This window comes from Chinchilla lanigera, unplaced genomic scaffold (genome assembly GCF_000276665.1).
Source record: "Chinchilla lanigera isolate Chin_1 unplaced genomic scaffold, ChiLan1.0 scaffold00048, whole genome shotgun sequence".
Lineage (NCBI taxonomy): Eukaryota > Metazoa > Chordata > Mammalia > Rodentia > Chinchillidae > Chinchilla > Chinchilla lanigera.
In genome coordinates, this window is record NW_004955449.1 from 2041538 (window position 1) to 2063272 (window position 21735).

At 36.6% G+C, this 21735-nt stretch overlaps 1 protein-coding gene across 1 annotated transcript in view; it reads right to left on the reverse strand.

The window, feature by feature from the left end:
• Window positions 1–21735, reverse strand: part of LOC102011258 (mitogen-activated protein kinase kinase kinase MLT) — a gene marked incomplete in the record, with an annotated part of 162859 nt that overhangs the window by 65352 nt on the left and 75772 nt on the right. The window contains 5 exon segments of the mRNA XM_013518751.1: window positions 3685–3771; window positions 10417–10554; window positions 10827–10855; window positions 14448–14513; window positions 18578–18679. Coding sequence (XP_013374205.1) covers window positions 3685–3771; window positions 10417–10554; window positions 10827–10855; window positions 14448–14513; window positions 18578–18679 — 422 coding nt within the window.

The following is a 21735-nucleotide window of genomic DNA, read 5'->3' on the forward strand; positions in this document are numbered from 1 at the left end:
CTGGGGGCCCACCCTCCGGGAGCCAGCAGGCAGGAAGCTAGCCAGCCAGAAGGCTGGCGCTCCCCACCCGCAGCTCCCTGTGCGCCGGAAGGGAGGTGGCAACTATTAAAACACACTATAATTACATTTATGCAACTAAATTTTCCCCATGTATAACTAAAGATAATGAGTTTTTGGAAAGGGTAATACTTTTCAATATAACCTTTTTTCAACATTCTACTGTGAGCTGAAATGAGAATTGGCTGAATATATATGAGTATTTCTGTCATCTTTTCTTACTGAAAAACTTTTTAGACACAACACCTGAGGCATTACACAAAGAAACACATTATTTTTAAATAATCTGACATGGTCAAATATGAGTTAAATCTAGACTCACTTTATGTAAGGGATTATTTTGGTGGATTAAAAAGTACTTTAAAATAGAATCCAAAGTATTTAAATCCTGATTACATAACTGTGCACATTCCTAATGCATTAAAACACTCTGAAGTAACAGCACCAGGCTGCAATACTATAAAATTTAAATATTTAAAAATAAAAGTTCACATTTAAGATTAAAATATTTCCCAATCACTAAATTAGGCACAACATTTTTAAAGATCATATTTTTTACAGGTGTAGATGTAAAAATTCTGTGAAAGATGTAAAAATTATTTTTAAGTCAAGCTTTTGTGTTTCCAAAGCATAGTCAAGAGGAGTAGATCAATTTTTATGTAGGTTTCTGTTTTACAGTTTTACTTCTGCTTTTTTCAAAACAATTTTATGGAAGAATCTAAATATTTATAAAAAGAGAAATTCTGCTACCAGAACATCTGAAATGCTGATCAAGTTTCATGGGAATGACAAAGCAAATAAGCATGCTGTTTTATTTTAAAAATTACTTAGCAATAACCTCTTAATTTCATGTCTTCTATAAAGGTTCACTGTTTACTTGGTAAAGTTTAGCAGAGCTTTAGGAATCTAGTTTTAGTATTAGAAAAGATAACTGGTTAAAGGCATAATTTCATTAATAAGGGATTAGAAACAAAGACTTTCAGATACAGTTTTACAAAGTATTGATTCTCCTGTAGATGAAAATCACAGTGATGAATGGTGGACTGGGTAAGATCCGGCACTGGGTAAGAGTAATGTGTTGATCTTGATTCTCTAGTTTTGATACTGTATTACAGCTAAATGAGGTATCACCAATGGGAAAGCTGGGGGAGGGGTATATAGGATTCCTTACAATATTTTTACAAATTCCCGTGAGTCTATAATTGTTTCAAAATAAAAAATTAAAAATAAAAACCAACCTTAATGGATATGGATATTACAGGCTGACTGGATCACATTTAAAAGTTCTCCCTGATAGTCTAAACACATCATTCTTTATTTAAATGATGCCTGTTAAAAATATAGCTACTTTTTTAAACCCAATAACTGAAGGCATTCAACTGTTAAAATAGGTAAATAAAAAATAATTAGAAGTTGAAGGGGCTTTGTAAACATTCTGTACATTTCTTTGCCTCAGTTGTGTTATTAAATGAAATCAATCATTGGGAGTTACTGCTATATGAAGAGAAAGTGTTGCAGGAATGAGTGCCTCTATTTATGAGGTAAAAGAAGACACGCTCTTGAACGATGACACTGGAAATTGCACTTACACTTACCTTCCATATTGTGGGCAAATAAGTACTGGGAAAATAAGTACTGTGCACATAAATATTCTTATAAGACCCAGTTTTATACGTTCATTAGAAAAAAATTTGAGGAGTTATATAACCATGTGCGTTCTCCCAACTAACTTCCGTATTTGATAATTATAGTACGGGAGGTCTTTGAGTAATCTTGGTGAGTTAGGAGCTGATCATCAGAATATACCATGAGTAGGCAGTATTCTTGTGGGATCCCTTGGGGAAAGAAGGAGGCTGTTTCCTTGTACACAATGTTAATGAGGTGTTGAAGGTCATTTGTGGGGATTCCTAACCCTCAGGCAGCATCTAGGTTCACCTTTCTCTTCAGCTTTAAAAATCCTAATGGTTTAAAAACGTGATAGGCTTACATCTGTTCTGCCATCCTTTAGAATGCAGTATTATTTAACAGTATTAGTCATTCCACCTTACACACATTAGGAGGGTCCAGTCAGCTTTAAAAGCCCTTTCTCCTGCTTTATCTGAGCATAGTGTGGAGCAGGAATTGACAGGGGGTTGTTCTGCTCCAGAGTCAACCGAAGGTCGATGATTCTCTTCACTTTTCACCTGGAAGCCCTGAACCAAACATCTAATCATCCCACTGCCAAAAGAAATAGAACAGAAACAAGTGGGCCCTCATATTCTAAAACTGTATTACCCTGTTTTGAAGTCTTATTTAACAGCACACTCAGAGCTGCTATCACATTTAATTAAAATTAAGCAGCTCCTGTGAAAACAATGAGTAAGGCACATTCTTGCATTTAACTCCTTTTCATTTCTTAAACTGGCAGCTCTCTCTCATTAAGTTCAGCTATCATCAGTACTTCATCCATCTTCAATGAGTCAGGACAAATTAGTAAGGTTAACTTTGGATTATGTGATCTAAAAGATGGAAACTTGGTTTCTCCTACTCAAGAGCAGCTTTCTGATTAATCTAACTTGTTCCTGCAACTCACATAGGGAGCAGATCAATTTAATTCTTTTACAGAATTAGAAAGGGAATATCTTTAGATATTTGCCTCTTGGAAAATTATTTTATCTTAAGGTTGCACTCTTACCCTTTGTGGAGAGCTCAGACAAGATTTGGAAATGAAGAAGTTTTGTGAAATAAAGTTGTTTCGCCTTGCAAAGACAACTGCGTGCTTCCATTACGTGATCTGAGTCCTCATAATACCTTGATACTGGATGCTTCATCCTTATGCTGAGAATTTCCATGGCTGTGCGTTTCAGGCACAATTTTAAACCTTTCAAAATGTAGTTGCTCTCTTTGATATGAATGTGCCATATTCTCTGATGTAGGCTCATAGGTCCAACTAACTGAAAGCCTCAATTTGTGGGAAGAAGAAAAGCGAGGCTGGGGACACAGCACAAACGGTGTTTACGCCACTGAAGTTCTTTTGAAATGGAAAGGCTCTGCATGAAGAAGCGAACAGTTATGCCACTGCCTCGCCAATTCCAGTGAGGAGCTCATCTTCAATGTAGTGTTCAACGTAGGTGGCAAAACTGTAATTTTTCCCTTTTTTGAAACTATTTTTTCTTCTTTTATTTTTGAAATTCTCATCTAAGCGACAGTTTCTTGTACTATAGTGACTCCTGCTGGGAGAGGTAAGTTGAAGTAGCTGAAGGTCTCTTACAGATATATCAACTCCCGGCCAGTAAAAAAGATGTCCTAAACGCAGGAGATGGAGTTAAACTGTTCCCCTACCTTGGACGCAATGGCTTCTTTCATCACTAAGAACAAACCCCTAGGTTTTACAATTGAGACTGAGAAACTAGTACAGTACTTGTACAATTTTTGATCTACAGCATCACGACGTGAAGCTGCAACAATTAGATGTAAAGGGTCCATTCATGAGGAATAACATCACTTTGACCCTTTGTGTTAGCTCCTACTGCTAATCTTTCCATAAGCGTGAACTTACTTTCAATTTGAAGAAGATGAAAAAGTCTTTTGCAAAACCCCAATACTGTTTTCTGATCTATGTACCTGAATGGAGAAACGTAGTCTTACCTCGTTTTTTTCCACTACAAGCCAAGCTACTTGTAATCCTTCCAAACCTTTAAAGGGGACCTCCCTTGTTAGCATCTCCCAGAGAACCTGGAACAAAAAGAAAATGGAATTTTTATTCTTATACTTTATATTTTTGTTACATTACTGAAACTTTATCTAACATTTAATTGTATCCAATTACCAGGCACAACCAACCCCATCTATAGAAACTTGGACAAAATCTAAATGTTTATAATCTCACATAGGACTTCCTTCATATTTTATGTACTTTTTATGTTCTTTTTTATAAAGAAAAAACGGAATTTAGAAGAGTCAGACTTAAAATTTTATGAAATCAATGAGCCTGAGTGATTTAACTTTATCTTATATGAGTTACTGGGATTTTCACATATTCCCACAAATCAGATTTTGTATTTTCTAACATAAAACTCATTCTACCTTCAACCTCTGGTACATTTCTCTATCAGAGAATAATAGGGAATTAAAAAATATTAAAGGTTTAATAATAAAATTATAACAAAAACAAGACTCCAATCTAAATCACCGGCAAAACCACTTACTTTACAATGGTAGATCTTTGTAAAATTACAACATTTAAGATTTTGTGTTTTGTTTTGTTTTTTATTTCAAAAATAAAAGAAAAAAACATATTAACAAACAGACATCCATTCAGATTTTGTATTCTGGATAAATTTCTCTCAAAATTAATCAAAATAAGGAATCTCCTTTCATCCACCTATAACTTATACCATATTCTAAAATGTAATACATGTTTTATGTACACATAAGCTGTGTGCATGTGAGTTTATGGGTGTATTAATCTCTGCAACCCTTGAGATACACACGACTAACAAATCTTAACAGGAATACCCAAAGCAAGCAAATTGGTGCAAGGAATGCTGCTGATTTTGGTTTTTCTTTAACACTGAGTAGTGAAGATTTGGACACTTAGTTACTTTCTCTATTTATACAAATGGACACCCGAAATTTGAGTCTACTAATACTTTGTAAAGTACAAAAACAATGTTAACTTTATCAGTAATAACAACCACTATCATTTATTGAGTGCTTACTATGTTTTAGGTACCCTTTATCTGTGTCATCATGATCAATGTCAATCTTCTCGCGTAGGTATTATCCTCATGTTATACGTGAGGAAACTAGGATTTTGGAAAGTTAAATAAACTTGCCTCAAGACATTTACCTAGCAAGTGACAGGCTAGAATCTGATAGGCAGTCTCACCATGAAGGCCAAGTTCTAATCCCATCCCACGTAATTCCAGGGAAGGGGTAGCTGCAGTGGTAGAGAGAATGCACATTGCCATGTTGTATGTACTGAGCCATGGCAGAAGAAAAAAGAGACTCAGAAGTTTGGGCTTAAGATTTCTCTTGTTCAAAACACAAAAGTCTATTTCTCAATGAGAATGTAAATGGAGGACGTGTACTCTATTCAAACAAGTCCTGTAAACCTTGATCCACTATTTCCGCAGCTAGCACTCAGTCTTATTTGAGCTATAACATGTTAAATGAATGCTAGCTAATATGAAGATAATTAGCAGGTAAATCAGGGAAATTGGCAGATGCTGCTCAAGCTGGAGGGAAAAAAAAAATCACTGAAGCCTCTTTGGGCTTTTAATCAAGTGTGTAAGGTACTTCTTTCGAAGAGCTACTGAATAATTCTATCTGAGTCACACAAGTGATTAGGAAAAGGTAAGGGGCACCCCAGAAGGGGACAATTCGAGTGATAGCTGTAAGGGAAGGGTGACAGCCAGCATAGGTATGCAATCACCCTGATACACGCCTGCGCCAGAGAGGCGGCAGCAAGAGGGCTGAGCAGGAAATGAAGCCCCTCAATTTGCCGCAATTACCCCTCCACTGGCACTGGGGATGGGGAAAAGGACATGAAGAGCAAGTAAATGGATGGATTTGGCATTCCTATGGAGAGAGGGAAGAGAGAATCAGCTCAAACAAATCAATTGCTCCAGACTGCAAAATGTTCAGACGAGCAGCCTCACACCTCCCTCTTTCTCAGTTTGGCCTATGCATCATTACACTAAATGCATATGTGCGCGCGCGCGCACACACACACACACACACACACACACACACACACACACACACTGAGAAAATAGCACCAGAAAACGAGTAATTTTCACTCTTTATTACAAAATACTGTGGGAAAATGTCCAAAACCTAGTAAGATTTGAGTTCTAACCCTGACAAAAATGACATTTTTACTCCCTCTCTGTGTCCTGAAGAGCCACCACAGCCAATGGTGGCATTTGATGAGGGCAAAACCATGGGGACAGAGGTATTAATCCCCACAAACCATCACGTTTTGAAGGCCACCCAAAGCCTACAGTTTGGTTCCAGTAGCAGGACATCTCATTGTTTCCTTTTATTAATGCTCCAGATTCAGGAATGCACCAAAAAGTAGGTAAGATGAAATAGGATAGCTTTTTATACACTCAACAAAATGACAATTGGCACACAAAAACCTCTGTTAAAGAATTTTGTTGAAAAAATCACTGGAGGTCTAAAAATGTATTAAATGGTGCCCTAAAATACCACTTAGGAGGATGCAAGTCAAACATTATTGTGATCTTATACCTTAAAAATATTTTCCAACTCATTGTATATTGAGACATTCTCCTAGTTAAACTGTGCTCACAAGGAAAATTCCTATTTTCAGTTTACAGAACAGAAACTTGGACGAGGCTGTGTACTTCTGCCTTTTCTCTTACACACAATAGAAAGCCATGACCTGAGCCTGGCCGGTTCTGGAACGTGGCTCACAGACAAGTGCACAGTGAGGCTTTCTCTTAAGCTACTTGGTTTTCAAAGCTGGTCTTGGCTAAGAAACTCCTAGGAAGGTAATCCTGTCTGCATTGTCATTAGGGTAGCTTTGTTTTTAGAGAGTGACGAGGACTTGTGTTCTTGGAAGACTTATTCTTTCAATGACTTTTGCTCTCCTGAAGTCCTTTCTTCTTCTGCAGATTACACACCAAATATACTTTCTGGTTTGGTCTTTCAAGAGAAGTTATCCTAAGAGGGTAAAAAAATCTCCTTTCTTATAAAAAGAACAGAGGAACAATTATCTGCCTAGCAATGTTTACCCCCTTAGAAACAAGGATCACAGAATCCATTTCTGGCACTGGCAGCATGTTTGCTTTAAGGTAGTACAAGGCAAGACAGTCTTACCATGTGCTAGGAAGCAACATGCACCTACGAAGCTGGGGAGGGCTAGTACTCTTTAGAAGAGGTTAAATCCTCATAGCAAGTCTGAAAAAGCATGGAAGAATAACAAGCAAAAATACACTGTATATTCTGAGTGGGCCTCAAAAACAGACAACTTTTTGGAGCCTTATTCATGGATGTGTGACTACTGTATAAGGGGGGGAAGTTTCAATCAACAGAATAAGCTTTTAATGAACTATGGGTGCAAAGAGATGCTCCCGCTGACAGAGTCCTGGCTATGGACCTCTTTTTGAAAGGACATCAAAAAGTCTGAGTCACCACATTATTTTCTTACATAGGTATCATTTTCAGTGTTTGTGGACCACAAACTTCCAAAATGAACATGGTCCAAATTTTAACAACTGTCCTCTCTGGCTCTTTCATTTAATGTCTACTCTGAATACATAATGCTTTCATTACAAAAAAAAAAAAAAAAAAAGTGTGATTATCTAAAACAAATGGTTCTGGAAATTATGCCTTGTACATTTTCTTTCATTAATAATTATTATTTGGACCAAATGAAAGGAGGAGCTAGAATCAAACACAATCTGAATTCTTGTTTATAATTAAATTAGCATCCATACACTTTTCTGAATGGAATTCTGCAGATAGAGCTTGGTGCCTGTGGCAAACCAGTATTCTGAGCAAACTTTCACTTCAAACTGACAAATAGCAGACGCTGTTTTAAAACTGAGTCACTGAACAGGCATTTCTGTTTCCATCAGTTAAGGGAAGGTACTAGCATGAAGGCAGAATTGATACTGACACACTCCTGTCCTATGGCTGGGGCACATAGGTTCTGTCCAGCAATATCTGGTTTGTAAATATTGCTTCAGCCAAGTAAACGACTTGACAGAATGATTAATTAGGTATTTGTTAAATCCCTCCCACAGTAAAACTAAATCAAACCAAGCAAAGCTGGGGTGAGTAAGCAAGAAGACAGAAGCCCTTAATGTGCGAACAGACATGCCCAGACCCTTCTCCTGAAAAGTGGTGCATAGCTGCTTAGGTGAAAGGTTTTCACAATACAGTAAATAACATTTGTAACTCCAGAAAGAAAGACTCAGATTGTAAGAAAGCAAAGTCAAAGTGGGAAAGGTACTGTAGAGAAACAAGAAAGATCCTAAGATTCGATCCTCACCTCTCAACATCTTTAACAGTTTCTTTTTTTAAGGCCTTTGCTCTTGGTTACTGGTACTAAAATTGTACTTCAGCTAAGGAAAAGCAGATGAGTACATTTTATACCAAAATTCCTGGCAACTGGAAGGCTTTGAAAGAAAGTGCCCTGCAGTTTGTTTTGACAAATGAAATAATACCATGACCAAAGGTTTCTTCTATACATAACTCACAATAATATCTTTAGGTCAAAAATTTCTAATAGGGAAATTCCAAGACTTAGGAAGAATTTTCAAAATAAAAGTACTGTATGGGCTCAGAGTATAAAATGAGCCTTTAAAATTTTCCAATTCATATAACAGGAAAACAATTTAAATATTGTGACCACCTGAATATATTTATATGCTTTTCTATACACATGCACATAACAGGAGTCAGCTGGTCTTCTGCTCAACCACTGAGAAAGCGAGCTGGAACTTGAGACGCCAGCTGTGTTCTCAGCCTTGCTGCTTATTCCTTCCTGAGCCCTCTTGTTCCACAGGGGTCTGCAAAGGAAACCTGCTGCCAAGCAGAGCAGTTTAAAGGGTTAAAAAAAAGACAACTAGGCAACAGAGAATGTAATCGGCCCTCAAAGCCAAAAACATGTACTGTCTGGCCCTTTACAAAAAACGTTTGCTGGCTCCTGTTCTGTAGCAAAGAGAGATATCAGTGCCAACAAGCAGGCTACTCCGAATCTAAATTATCCTAAGTTGGAGTCTAGTACAGTGCCTAATTCAATCTATATATACATACGTACAAATATATGAATATTTCTTTTTGCTTAAAAGTGAAGGGATACAACTTTATAAGAGAAAGATTTCACAAGGCCTTAAATTTCGAGTGTCCCATTTTCAGAATCCTAGAATATAATGTTTAATGATTAAAATGTGGTATCTTTTGACTCAGGAGACCAGTTTTAGAATCTGGTTTTCTATAGAACTTTTTTTTTCTTTCAGTGAGAATTATTTTAACACTATTTGTAATGATATATAATTTTCATTCTTAGAAATACTCAGTTAAGGGGAATTAGATATTTTGCCTGATATTACTGCTATCTTCCAACCTTTAAAATTCTAGGCATTAGCCAAAGCATGTATTTCATTCTTGAAATGATTTTGTTCAATAGCCAACAAAATATATCTCTAGTACAGTAGTTTGGTGTACACAGAATGTGCTATAACTTAGAAAGAGGTGGCCTGCTAAAAGAACCCTAGAACTCATAAACCCAGCAGAAAATACCCAGAGACTGACTAAACAACAGTAACATGTTTGACCATGCTGATTTCCTCTCGAGCTCCAGCCAGCACCTTCAGCAAGAACATGCACAAGTCCAGGAAGGACAGCACGCTGATCTGGGCTCCAGCTGGTCTGCCCCTGTGTTCCTCTTCCTGTAAATGTCCTTTTATGACATAATGTTGTAAAGAGAAAAACAGTATACCTGGCATAAAGGGAGACACACAAAGAAAGACTGTTCCAGATATTGTTTTGAATTGTTTAAAGGATATAATGCACTTTAGGGAAAAAACTTATCCTCAGAGAAAGGCACCAAATGAATTCCTTTCTCCAGCAAGAACTGCCTGACCTCTGGCTTCTTTCTCCCTGACAGTATAGGGAGAATGTCTTTCTCCAGGATGACTCATCTCCACTCTCAAAGAAGCTTCAGCTCCTGAATGGTTTCCTTCCTGCAGTCTCCAATCCTTGAGCATCCTCCCTTACTCCTGTATGACTCTATTCTTCCATGCTTCTCAGCTGCCATTCTCACGTAGTGCTTCATACTTTTACTTAAGATAGTGGCTACTACGTCCTAAGACTTACGGCAAACCTGAGCAAGGCCATCTCCTAAGTGTATGTTTTCTTCTATACTTTTAGAAAGTCACTCATCAGTTTACTAGTTGACACTCAAGTTTCCCGTTAATTAGTTCATGTGACAGATCTACTGGTGGTTTTATACAGTTTAAGCAACCCATCATAGTCAGGTCCTGTTTCAAAGGATCCATATGTCCACTGAGTTACAGACATACTCTACAGGCATGCTGTTACTCAGCCAAAAGGCACTGGACCACAGGGGTGCCCTGGACCTGCTAACTCAGGTCAGATCTAATCTTATTTCTTGGAAGTGGTATTGGTTTCTTTCCAGCACAGGATGAATGACTCAGATGCAGAATGATCAAAACACACATTCCAACAATTAGGATGTGCGCTCCTTGGGCCTCTGCTTCAGGTGGTCTTCTAGAAACAGCAGCACTGTCACACAAGGTTAAATTGTAGCATTACTCATGTCTAGGTTGTTTGTTCCTTGTATTTCCTTCAGCAATAGCAAGAAATGAGAAATGCACTCACCACACCGTAGGAGTATGTGTCACAAGTTTCAGATACAGGGAGACTCTGGATAACTTCTGGAGCCATCCATGGGAAAGTTCCGACCAACGACATGTGTGTTGTGTGGTTATGGAACCGGGAAGCACCAAAGTCGCAGATCTGAGAACAGGGAAACCAGGGTCAAGTTTCTCCCTGTTGACTAGTTAAGAAAATTGTCAGTCACAGAACTTACATCTGAAATTAACGATCTTTTAAATTAAAAGAAACAGATGGGAAAGGGACCAAGCGATGCTGGGAGTAGGGGCAGAAGGAAGAGGAGGGGGATGTAAGAAGAATTAAGATGTGTCATGTATAGGTACCAACTACCCACAATGAATGCATTCATTATGTATCTCAAACATGTACTAATAAACTAAAAAAAATAGTCCTACCTTCAATACTCCATCAGCAGCTATAACAACTAAAAGAGAAAAAAGATAAGTTATGACAATCATCTAACTTGTTTGAATAGTCTTATACTGAGGAAAGCATAACTTTCCTCTAGCTTTGATATGGTCAAATTTCCAATTTGATGTTATAAAAGGTAAATTCAAAGTGTTTACTGAATTGATTTTGCAAAAGGGAGCTAACATCAAAACCAAAGCTTAATTCTCCGAGGTGCTAATTAAATGCCTCCGAAGATACTTGATTTATATAATGTATTACTATCCGTTGAAAAAGGCATGAAATTAGAACCAAATTTTTACCTGGGTCCTGCCAGGAACACCTAAGATAAAACTGAGGAAGTTATTATCATTACTACATCATAGCTTATATTGTTTTTCTTCCCAATTGAAGAATAATTTTCTTAGAGACCATATTCATTCACTCACTTATTCATACATCCATTCATTTAACAACTATTTGCTAAGTACCTACTATGATCAAAGCCATGTAGATGCTCTAGAACAGAAAGGTGAGCAAGACTGGTACTGCTTCTGTTCTCATGTTTATGGCCAAATCAGAGAGACAATTAAATATCTACAATAAAGTGGGATAAATATCCATGACGAGAGAAAGTGAGAGTATTATGAATGCACAGGGAATCTGAGTTTAGGGAAGTCAGATGAAGTTTCCAGGAAGAAATGATGCTTATGCTAATAACTGAAAAGCTCAAAGTTAACCAGAAAGAAAAGAGCTGGGAAGGCAGAAGAAAGAGCCTATGCAAAAGCTCAAGAGCCATAGGAAAGGTGCAGCAACTCTGGAAGGTAAGGGCCAGGTCAGGAAGAGCCCTGGTGGGAAATGGAAAGCTCACAGCCAATCTTACATAGAGGAACGAACTGAGCAAGGGTGCAGAGGACAAGCTACATCAAGGAACAGAACGGAGGCAAAGAAAACACTAGGCACACAGTGGTTATGATCCAAGCAGTGAGGACATGGTATTAGGGCTGTGAGAAAGCACAGGAGAGAAGTGTGCTGAGCCTAGAAATTCCTAGGATGCAGGATTAGCTGGGCTTGATGAATAGCTGGATATAGGGGGCAAGGGTTTCAAAGGTAAATAAATTAAGAGGCAATATAGTTTAATGGTTAGAACCAGAGCTCTGAACTCAAACTGTCAATTTGTTTGTGTTTAATCTCTTGTGTTGGCAAATGGCATTGTCACTCATTGAGAAAAGAAAGGAAGGTATGGTTTTTTGAAGGAGGAGGGAGAAGAAAGACCAATTTAAACAGAATACATTCTGAGGACATACATGATGTCTGTGTGATTATACTGAACAAGCAGATACACAGTGTTGAAGCTGGGATTTGTTACTGTTAATAAGTAAGTGCAGCTCTCACGGGAGTAGGAGAATAAGAGCATAAGGGGAGAGGAGGCCAAGGATGGAACCCTGGAAAGGGCTTTTGGCATTTCGTTTGTAAGCCACTCAGTGCCTTCAACATGGCAGGTGATCAACTCAGTGCTTAGCAGCAGCTCTTCTTAATGACTCTGATAAATGGAGAAAATAATCTTCACATGGCCAAACATATATTATAGTAAAATGTAATGATATTACAAGTAATAAGCTATAAACTCGATAGAAGACTAAAAATACAAAACTACACACTGTGACCCAGCAAAACCTCTTTTAGAAAATTATTCTAGGGAAATAATTAGAGATGTATTGAAAAATTTGGCTGAAAGGTATTAAATCAAACATTTCTTATCATGGAAAATGCAAATATTGCTAATACTATATTCAACTGTCTTAAAAATAGCTCTACTGTTTTTTCGCATTATAAGATTAACAAATGCTCATTTTAAAAAATTATAAAAATATATAACATAGAAAATGAAAGTCCTGTTCTCTCTCCCAGGAAAAAAAATTACAGGGCTGGGGATTTAGCTCAGCGGCAAAAGCGCCTGCCTGGCAAGCGCAAGGTCGTGAGTTCGGTTCCCGGTACCAGAGAAAAAAAAAAAAAAGAAAAAGAAAAAAAATTACAAAAAATTAGGTCTATGCTATTTCAGTGTGAGTGTATGTATGTTCCCAGCAAGTCATAGTATAAATTTTAACATCATACATTATTATTTAAGTGTTTCTAATTATAGCATAAATAAATCCTCAATTTAGTTAATCATTATTCTCACATGAAAGATTAAGGACATAATGTAGTCCAGTAACTTTTTCATATTGGAATTCTGAACGTGAATTAAAAATTTTCACTCATGAAACTGATACTTATTAGATTCTAGATTATTTCCTAATGATTTACTGTTAGTCAACTATATATTAAAAGTGTTGCCTGGTGTACGACACATGACTGTAATACCCCCAGCACTGGGAAGGCTGAGGCAGGAGGATGACTGTGAGTTCAAGGCCAACCTGGGCTACATACTCAGTTCCAGGCCAGCGTGAACTGCATAGTGAGACCCTGTCTCAAAAACAAATAAACAAACAAAGTTTAGTTTCAAGAAGCCTCTCCGTCTAATAAGAGCCAAAGGACAAGTGATAACCTAGAAGAGAGCAAGACAAATCAGTGACAGTCAACTGGCAGGACTAAGTTGGGGGTCCAAGCCCCTCCTTTTCCTGCCTGCCCTTCCTGTTATCAGCTAGACACACACCCAGTGTTCCTCGCTCTGAGCACAGCTGTCTGATCTCTTCTACTTGCCAGTACTAACTATTCATTCTAGGGATCATCACAGGCAAATACCCATTGGAGGTGCAGTGACTGAAAGATTTTATAAAAATTAATAATTCTTCCTCTTCTTACTGAGAACTGCTTAGAAAGTATGGAGATAATTGACAGAAACATTTTTTTTTAAGTAGTAACCTCTTTATGTTTTCTTCAGCAAGTTCAGCTAACGCTAAATAACCCTACTGCCTTTCTCTGACACCTCTGAAATGAGATAATGGAAGTGGCACTCTGTTACCATCCCTAGGAAGGTAATGCCTAACCCTGTAAGTTATTTTAAAATGTTCACTCTCCAAATTATAAAATAAGGTCATAAATAAGCCACATGAAGTACACAAGGAGGGAAAGAAGTAAAAGAAAGGCTCTATCTTCCAAACCTCCAAGAATGCTGATTATTTCTGGGCATGACTCCAGGTAATATGGGCATGAGTGACACAAAATATTTACACCACATAATTCAGAAGTAATAGGAACAAAACTCAAAATTGCCAGTACACAGAACCACCTAAAAATAGAAGACTAAAAATACACGACTGCACACTTTGACCCAGCAAAACCTCTTTTAGAAAATGATTCTAGGGAAATAATTAGAGATGTGTTGAAAAATTTGGCTGAAAGGTATTAAGTCACACATTTCTTATCATAGAAAAAAATGTAAACAATCCAAATGTCCACATTCTGTGCTATATTTATACAATGGAACAGTATGCAGTTTCTTCAAGTAATATAGAGAATTTGGTATTTATTGATAGTGGAAAGATCGTTAAGATATCAGCAGTCAAACAACAAGTTACAAAGGGTATGTAAAGCATGATGCTTATTTCCATACATAGGTATATGGAATTTGTAACAAGTAGGTTAGGGTTAGAGTTAAGTAAAATAAAAATATATGACTACATTACCATTTCTTGACTTGAGATCTCTGTGAATCACCTTGACAGGAGCCTCCATATGTAAATAGTGCATTCCTTTTTGTACAAGAGGAGAAAAAGGCCTATTAATATTTTTCAACACTGCATTACTACTTTTAATATTTTTGCAAAGAATTTAATAGCAGAAACTAAGTCCATGTGTTTTATTCTTCAAGATTTATAAAACAAACAAACAAACAAACAGGATATGTCTACAGTAGTAACATTTACTTAAATAAAAACTGTAAGCTTTAATCTCTTGGAGGATGGAATTCGATTGTGGGCAAAGCTAGCTTCTTATAATACCTAACAAGGGCACCTGAATTTTCTACAGCCTGCATGAAAATAGCACAGTAACCAGTGGAAGAAATGCTCTGTGACTAAGGTATTCCACTACTGTCGCCGTCCATGAGAAGGGAAGGGGGGCTAAAAGTGCCCCCAAGGCATTCAACAATGCATAAAAGGAACAATTAAAGCAGATCAACCTGTATCCAGACTCCAATGGTCATCATTTCCCATGCCAAAGTCTTGCCCAAGGGGTGCAGCTCTTGTCTGGAGCCCATGATTACCCAGCTGCAGCTCGGTTTATTTTCTCAGTATTCACCCCATCACGACCTGGGAGTGAAGACAGGTGGGGAGAGGGGAGCTTGGAGTACTGCCTAGTTGTGGTTGATCAAGGATTTTATGATCTCAGAAAAACTATAGTAATTAAAAATATTTTATTCTTTTCACAAAGATAAATCTTAGAGATAATCTATATTTAAACAGACTCAAAAGTTTTCTTCAACATGTTTAATATAAATTAAGATACTTCATTACAACCTAAATAGAGTTTTATCATTTTGAATGAAAAAACTGTACTTCAAAAGACACATTTCATGTCTTAGTAGTGCTTGACTCTTGGTAGTGTTTAACTCTCTCTATGTGCTGTCTCCCCCTGAGAATAAAGAGAAAGAACATTTTCTAATGAACATTTCTTCTCCCTTTATTTTTCAAGTTCTCTTTTCTAAATAATGGAAGAAAAGTCCTTTCCCCCATCAAATGAAACAGGCTCCCTCTGTGAATGAACTATCCACTGAGAACAATTTAATAACTATGGTTTGGCTTTTTAAAGTATATAGGATATTTCAATTTTATAAAGGTTAATTTATTAATAATCTATTATTCTACTGCTCATGAAGAATCATGAAAGAACAAAAAAATAAAAAATTTAAACTCTTGCCATATAATAATATCAGTGAAAAGAGTTAACGAAAGTATTTAGTAATTTAAATGATCTAAAGCAAAATACAATTGGGATAAAGGGACTCTTTTTAATATGAAATTCTACCTACGTCAAAGTGTAAAAATTCAATAGCTTTACAACTTGGGTGGCACCTAATAACCTGCATTACTGAATTTCATAGTTTCTTCTCTCTTGTTTTAGACTCAAATTCCTGAACAATTTTTCAGGTTAAAATTGGTTTAATCACTATTAGACATACAGGTAGTTTCTACTCTTGCTAACAAGTAAGGATTTCAAAAAGCAACACTGAAGATAAAAGCTTAAAACACAGCCATTTTTCTTTGTCATGGCAGATTACAAGAAAAAGTACCATAAATTATTTGTGAATCGGGGCTGGGGATTTAGCTCAGTGGCAAAGTGCCTGCCTGGCAAGCGCAAGGTCGTGAGTTCCGTTCCCGGTACCGGAAAAAAAAAAAAAACCATGAACAATGTACAGTGTTTATTTAAATAATACTTGGTGTATACATTAACCCTGTAGTAATTACGACCATATACTATTGTTTAATTTTCTTTTATACAGCCATTTATAATTCTGCCCTCTTTTTATTGCAAATCATTAAGAAGATTGAGGGTTTTCTAAAGAAGATTTGACAGTGTCACCAAGGAGACTTTGGGGAGATTTGGAGTCGATGACCACTGGAGTCTGGATACAGGTTGATCTGCTTTAACTGTTCCTTTTATGCACTGGTGAACGCCTTGGGGGCACTTTTAGCCCCCCTTCCCTGTTCTTCCTACCCAGAATGAAGATAATCCTTTTAGCTTTGAGGACATGTTGTCTCAACAGCAGTGATGTTGAGCAATGCCTATTTCAAAATGCATGAGCCAACTCTTATTTGGCATGAATTATTCATTCTTTGATTTCTCAACATTGTTGCTTCAGTGGCTTCAATCTCAGTCAAACTGAGAAGTGCACAGCTGAATTTGAAACAGAATCGACAAAAGTCAAGTCTTCCTATTTAATCTCTAAGTTCTACACCTAGCTTTTTAGGAGAAGCTTGAAGTCATTCTGAAGCACTGATTTCTTTTCCTCTTTAAGGCCATCAAAAAGCGTTTTTAAATGTTACATAGTACTTATGGTTATATATAAATAAGCCTCTTCTCAGCAGAGGCCAAGCCATCGGTGCTTGCCTCAGATCAGTTCACCCACCAAGCAGAAGAGCTGTTATTACTTTGTAGTTTGGACTCTGTTCCAAAGGTCTGCTCCCATTGTCTCCTGCTCTGTCCTTTATCTGTGGTTCCAGTTTGCTGCTTACCCCTATTCCTTCTCCTCCCTTCTAATGCAGAGCGCTAGCACTCTCGAAAAACTCTGGAGAATGACGTATCTGTTCTGCAGCCAAGACACTTGGCCCTTAGACACAGCTGGAGTGGTGGGGTTGGGGTGTGTTACAGGGTCCCTGAAGTAGAGAACAAGAAGCCCAGCGTGATATCAGTGTGCTTGTTTGATGTCTATATCCTAATGCCATTAAGTAATAACATGGGTGTATTTTGCTGAGCACCCTAAATATGAAAGTCCGTAGGGTAAAGTGCCATGTGTCAAGAACTGCTTGTATATGCACTTACGTTGGAATAAATGTATTTACACACACACACACACACAAAAAATGTATTTACATAATGCTGCAGGCAGCCCCCACTAATAGCACACCATCTTGCTTATATACTTGCGGTCCTACGTACTACTGACATGCAGAGAGCTATGATGCTACATGAAAATAGCTTGAAGAATATGAAACTCAAGACTGATTTGAGATGCCTGACGCATGAATATACAATTACGTTCATTAGCATAACCAAAGCTTTAAGTATGCCAGCCTAAACACAGAGCTCATTATTCTTATAAGGTAATGAAGTATCATTCGGTAGCAGCACCGAGCATAAAACTTCAGAAAAGATTTTTTCTTACTTTCTCTATTTAAAGAATTTGGCAGGTGTTCATGAAACTTAAAAAGGTCAACATAATTCCCCAAAGGAAAGACTATTACTTCTGGGAGTCACTGTGTGACTTGGCAGTGAAAGTAAAGTATGAGTTTTCCTCTTTATTGAGAAGTAGTACTGTATTTGCATGGAAAGAGATGCTACCAAGAATGGAATAGTAAAATGCAAAGGAGTTAATTGCCCCCTGCCCCTGAAAAGCAGAGATACTTACTTCCTGCAGGTTGCTAGAATACAAATGTAACTATTAGCATTCATTACTTAGATCAACTTGTTTCCCAAGCAACTTTGATAGTTATAAATAAAACTAAAAAATGTTCAGTTAGGAAAATGGAATAAACGATAAAAATAAATGGAATGTGAATTGCTTTAGAAACCATTAATCTACATAGAAATTTATGGGGGGAAAAGAACTGGGCATCTTGTTTAAGGACTTTATGTATTAAAATCTTTCATTTCCAAGAGAGACGTCCAAGTTTACATTTAATATAAAATAAAATTTGAGTTGCTCATACATAGAAGGACAAATACATTTTTTGGCAAGTACTTACTATTTTTAGTATGTCATTATGTATACGAAATGAGCAGACTAATCCTGCAATAAATCATGGTTTTAGATACTGCAGAGAAACTTTCAGACCAAGCACTGAAAGTGAGCTGCTCAATTACAATGTCATAAAATGTGGCAAAAATGTCTGCCCCAGAATTTGCGGATTTTGTAGAACTTGATTTTAAGGAAAGAAATTAAGAGAAAGTAGAAAGGCAATGACCTAAACTATCTGAACAGTGAGCTGAAGAATTTGTACTCGTTTTGGTCTGCAAAAGCAGAAGTATCTAAGGACACAGAGTAACATTTCTGAAAATGCTGTCACCAATTCTGAAAGAAAACACCAAGCAGTATTACCTTTGGCTACATCAGTGGCCCAAGTCATAATGTGATCCATATCCATCTCTTCACTCCTATTGCTGTTGATGTAGTCATAGAGTGATCCCAGAGAAGCATATTCTATTTCAAAAGGAAAGATAAGCGCATAATTAAAACCAAAGTACATTTCAGCAATTAGACTTTACATTTTCATCAAGAAAATATATTTTAACCTAACATCAAAAAAATTAAATTACATAAAATTATTAAATGCTGTCATTTCTAAAAGTTAGTAACATTCTGGAAAAAAAATCTGTCAAAGACAAGATCACTGACATAGAATGAATAATAATCTTTAGTCCAGAATCAGAAGTCATTTATCTGGAACTCAAAACACAAGAAGGTGTTGGAAAAATATATTTGAAACAAAGGTGTATATATAAACAAGCATTTCTTTAAAGGCTGTTATTCCTATGAGATGGACAATATCTAACACATAAAACAGAGAGCTTATGTTACAATGTCAACAAATCAATCCTTGTTGCATCCGGATTTAGAGGAGCTCTCAAAATTTAGGCACAAAAGGTCAAGAAAGTGATAGATTTAAAATGACCACGTGTAAGTATAAACTATACATATAAAGTTACTGGCAAAAATGTATGATTTGATGATTTTTAGTAAATTCAGAGTTGGCTGACCATTATCACAATCCAAATAGTTCCCCAATGCCACTTTAGAATTGCAGGATCATATGGTAAGTTTGTCTTTAACTTCTCTAAGACTATCAAATTGCTTTCTAAAAAAGCTGTACCACTTTATAGTACCTCTAAAAACGAAGATTTCAGGTTCTCTACATCTTTGTCTATGCTTGGTGTCTTTTTTGTTGTGGCCATTCTCCTGTTTAATTCTAGTGGTATCTTGCTTTTAGTTTGCATTTCCCTAGTAACTAATAAAGTTGAACATCTTTTACTATTAGCCCATTATGAAGGTTATTAAGCAAAATATCTACTTAGATCTTTTGCTCATCTATAAATTGGGTTGTTTTATTGAATTCTAAGAGTTCTTTTTTTCTACATACAAGTCCTTTATCAGATATACAATTTGCAAACTTCATTCAATCTGTCGCTTTTCATTCCCTTAAGAGCGGAATTTTCTAGTTCTTATGAATCCCAATTTACTGATTTTTCTTTTATGGGCTTGCACTTTGTATCATATTTAAGAATGACTAATCCAAAGCCATGAAGTTTCTCCTCTATTTTTCTTCTATAAGCTTTAGAGGTTTAGTATTTACACTTAGGTCTATAATCAGTTTTGAGTTAATTTTTGTGTATGGTATGAAGTTGGATCCTTGTAACCTTGCTAAATATGTATGTTAGTCTTAGTATTTTTTTGTGAATTCTTTAGGATTTTCTAAATACAGGAATACAGAATGTCATAAAAGTTTTACTTCTTTCTTTCCCATCTGGATGCCTTTTATTTCTTGTTCCTGCCTGATTGGACTAAAACCTTTAGTACCACACTGAATACACTGTGATCAGAGAGGAACCTGGTTTTATTTTCAGTCTTGGGGAAAACATGAAACTTTTCACCACTAAGTATGATTTAATTAAATTAATTAATTAATTTCTTTGAGACAGGGTCTCACTACATAGTTTAGGCTAGCCTCGAACTTGCAGTGATCTTCCTGCCTCAGCCTCCCTAGTACTGGGGACTTTAGTACAATTCACCACCATGCCAGACTTTACTACAATTTTAAATGTAGATTTTTGTAGAAAAATTGCTATTTATCAAGTTGAGAAAAAGCCCTCTACTCCTGGTCTGTTAAACCTTTTCACTGTCATTGGGTATTGTCTGTCAAATTCTTATTCTGCATCTTAAAATAGCTTTTATTTTTTTAAAATAGTGATATAAAATTTTTTCTTTTTATTCTATTATCTATTACAGTGCCTTACATGAACTGATTTCAAATGTTAAACCACTCTTGCAATTTCAGAAGATATTTCATTAGGTGGTAGGCTTTTCTTTATGGAAATATTTAAAATTATAATTTCAACAATCTTTTTCTTATAGGTCTATTCAGCTTTTATTTTTTTAAAGTCAGTTTTGATGATTTGTGTATTTTTAAAAATTTGTTCACTGCATCTAAATTTTCTATTTGCTAATAATGAGGCTGGTCACAACAGTCCCTGATTTTGTGTGGGGAAGCACTGGGGATTGAACCCAGGACATTCACACTGAGCTACAGCCTCAGCCATTTTCTAAGTTTTCAATTCTGAGACAGGCTCTCACTGAGTTGGCAAAGTTGCCCAGGCTGAGTTCAAAGTTACATTCCTCCTTCAGCATTACAGAATGCTGGGATTACAGTCACAGGGCACTGCACCAAACTCTTGATAATCCTTTAAAACTTCTGTAGGAGTCATGGCACTGTCCTCTCTTTTGCTCCTGACTGCTAATGTGTACTTCTGTCTTTTCTGTCAGTCTAGGTAAAGAGTTGTTAATTTTGTTCATCTTTATAAAGACCAATCTTTTCATTGATTTTTCTGTTTCGTTGAGTTCTAATTCTTACTATTTCCTTCTGCTGAATTACTTTGTTTACATTTTGTTCTTTGTGTAGTTTCTTCAAGGTTGAAGAAGGTTAAGCTATCAACATCCGATCTGTCTTCTTTTTTAGGGGCTGAAAGCAATAAATCTCCCTTTTGGTGCTGCTTCATCTATACTTTTACATTTTGCCTCCTTTCAGTTGAAAATATTATAAGCCCACTGTGATTTCTGTCTTGACCTGAAAAACATACACTGTATGATAAAATCTTTTCAAGGTACTGAAACTTATTTCATGGCTAATTTATGCTGTATTCTCAAAAAGAATTCATATATACTTGAAAAAAACATTCTCTGTTCAGTGATGAGCCCTATATCTGTGATTTAGGTAGTAAGCTGAAAGTATTCTCCAAGTGTTCTATGCCTGTGCTGATTCTATCTAGTTTTGCTATCAATTACTGTATTTTTTTGTTTTTTGTTTTTTTCCGGTACCAGGAATTGAACTTACAACCTTGTGCTTGCCAGGCAGGCGCTGTGCCGCTGAGCTAAATCCCCAGCCCTCAATTACTGTACTGAGAAGAGGACTGAAACCAGTTTCTGTTGTCTGTTTCTCTTTTTAATTCAGTCAGTTTCTGCTTCACATACTTTGAAGACCTGTT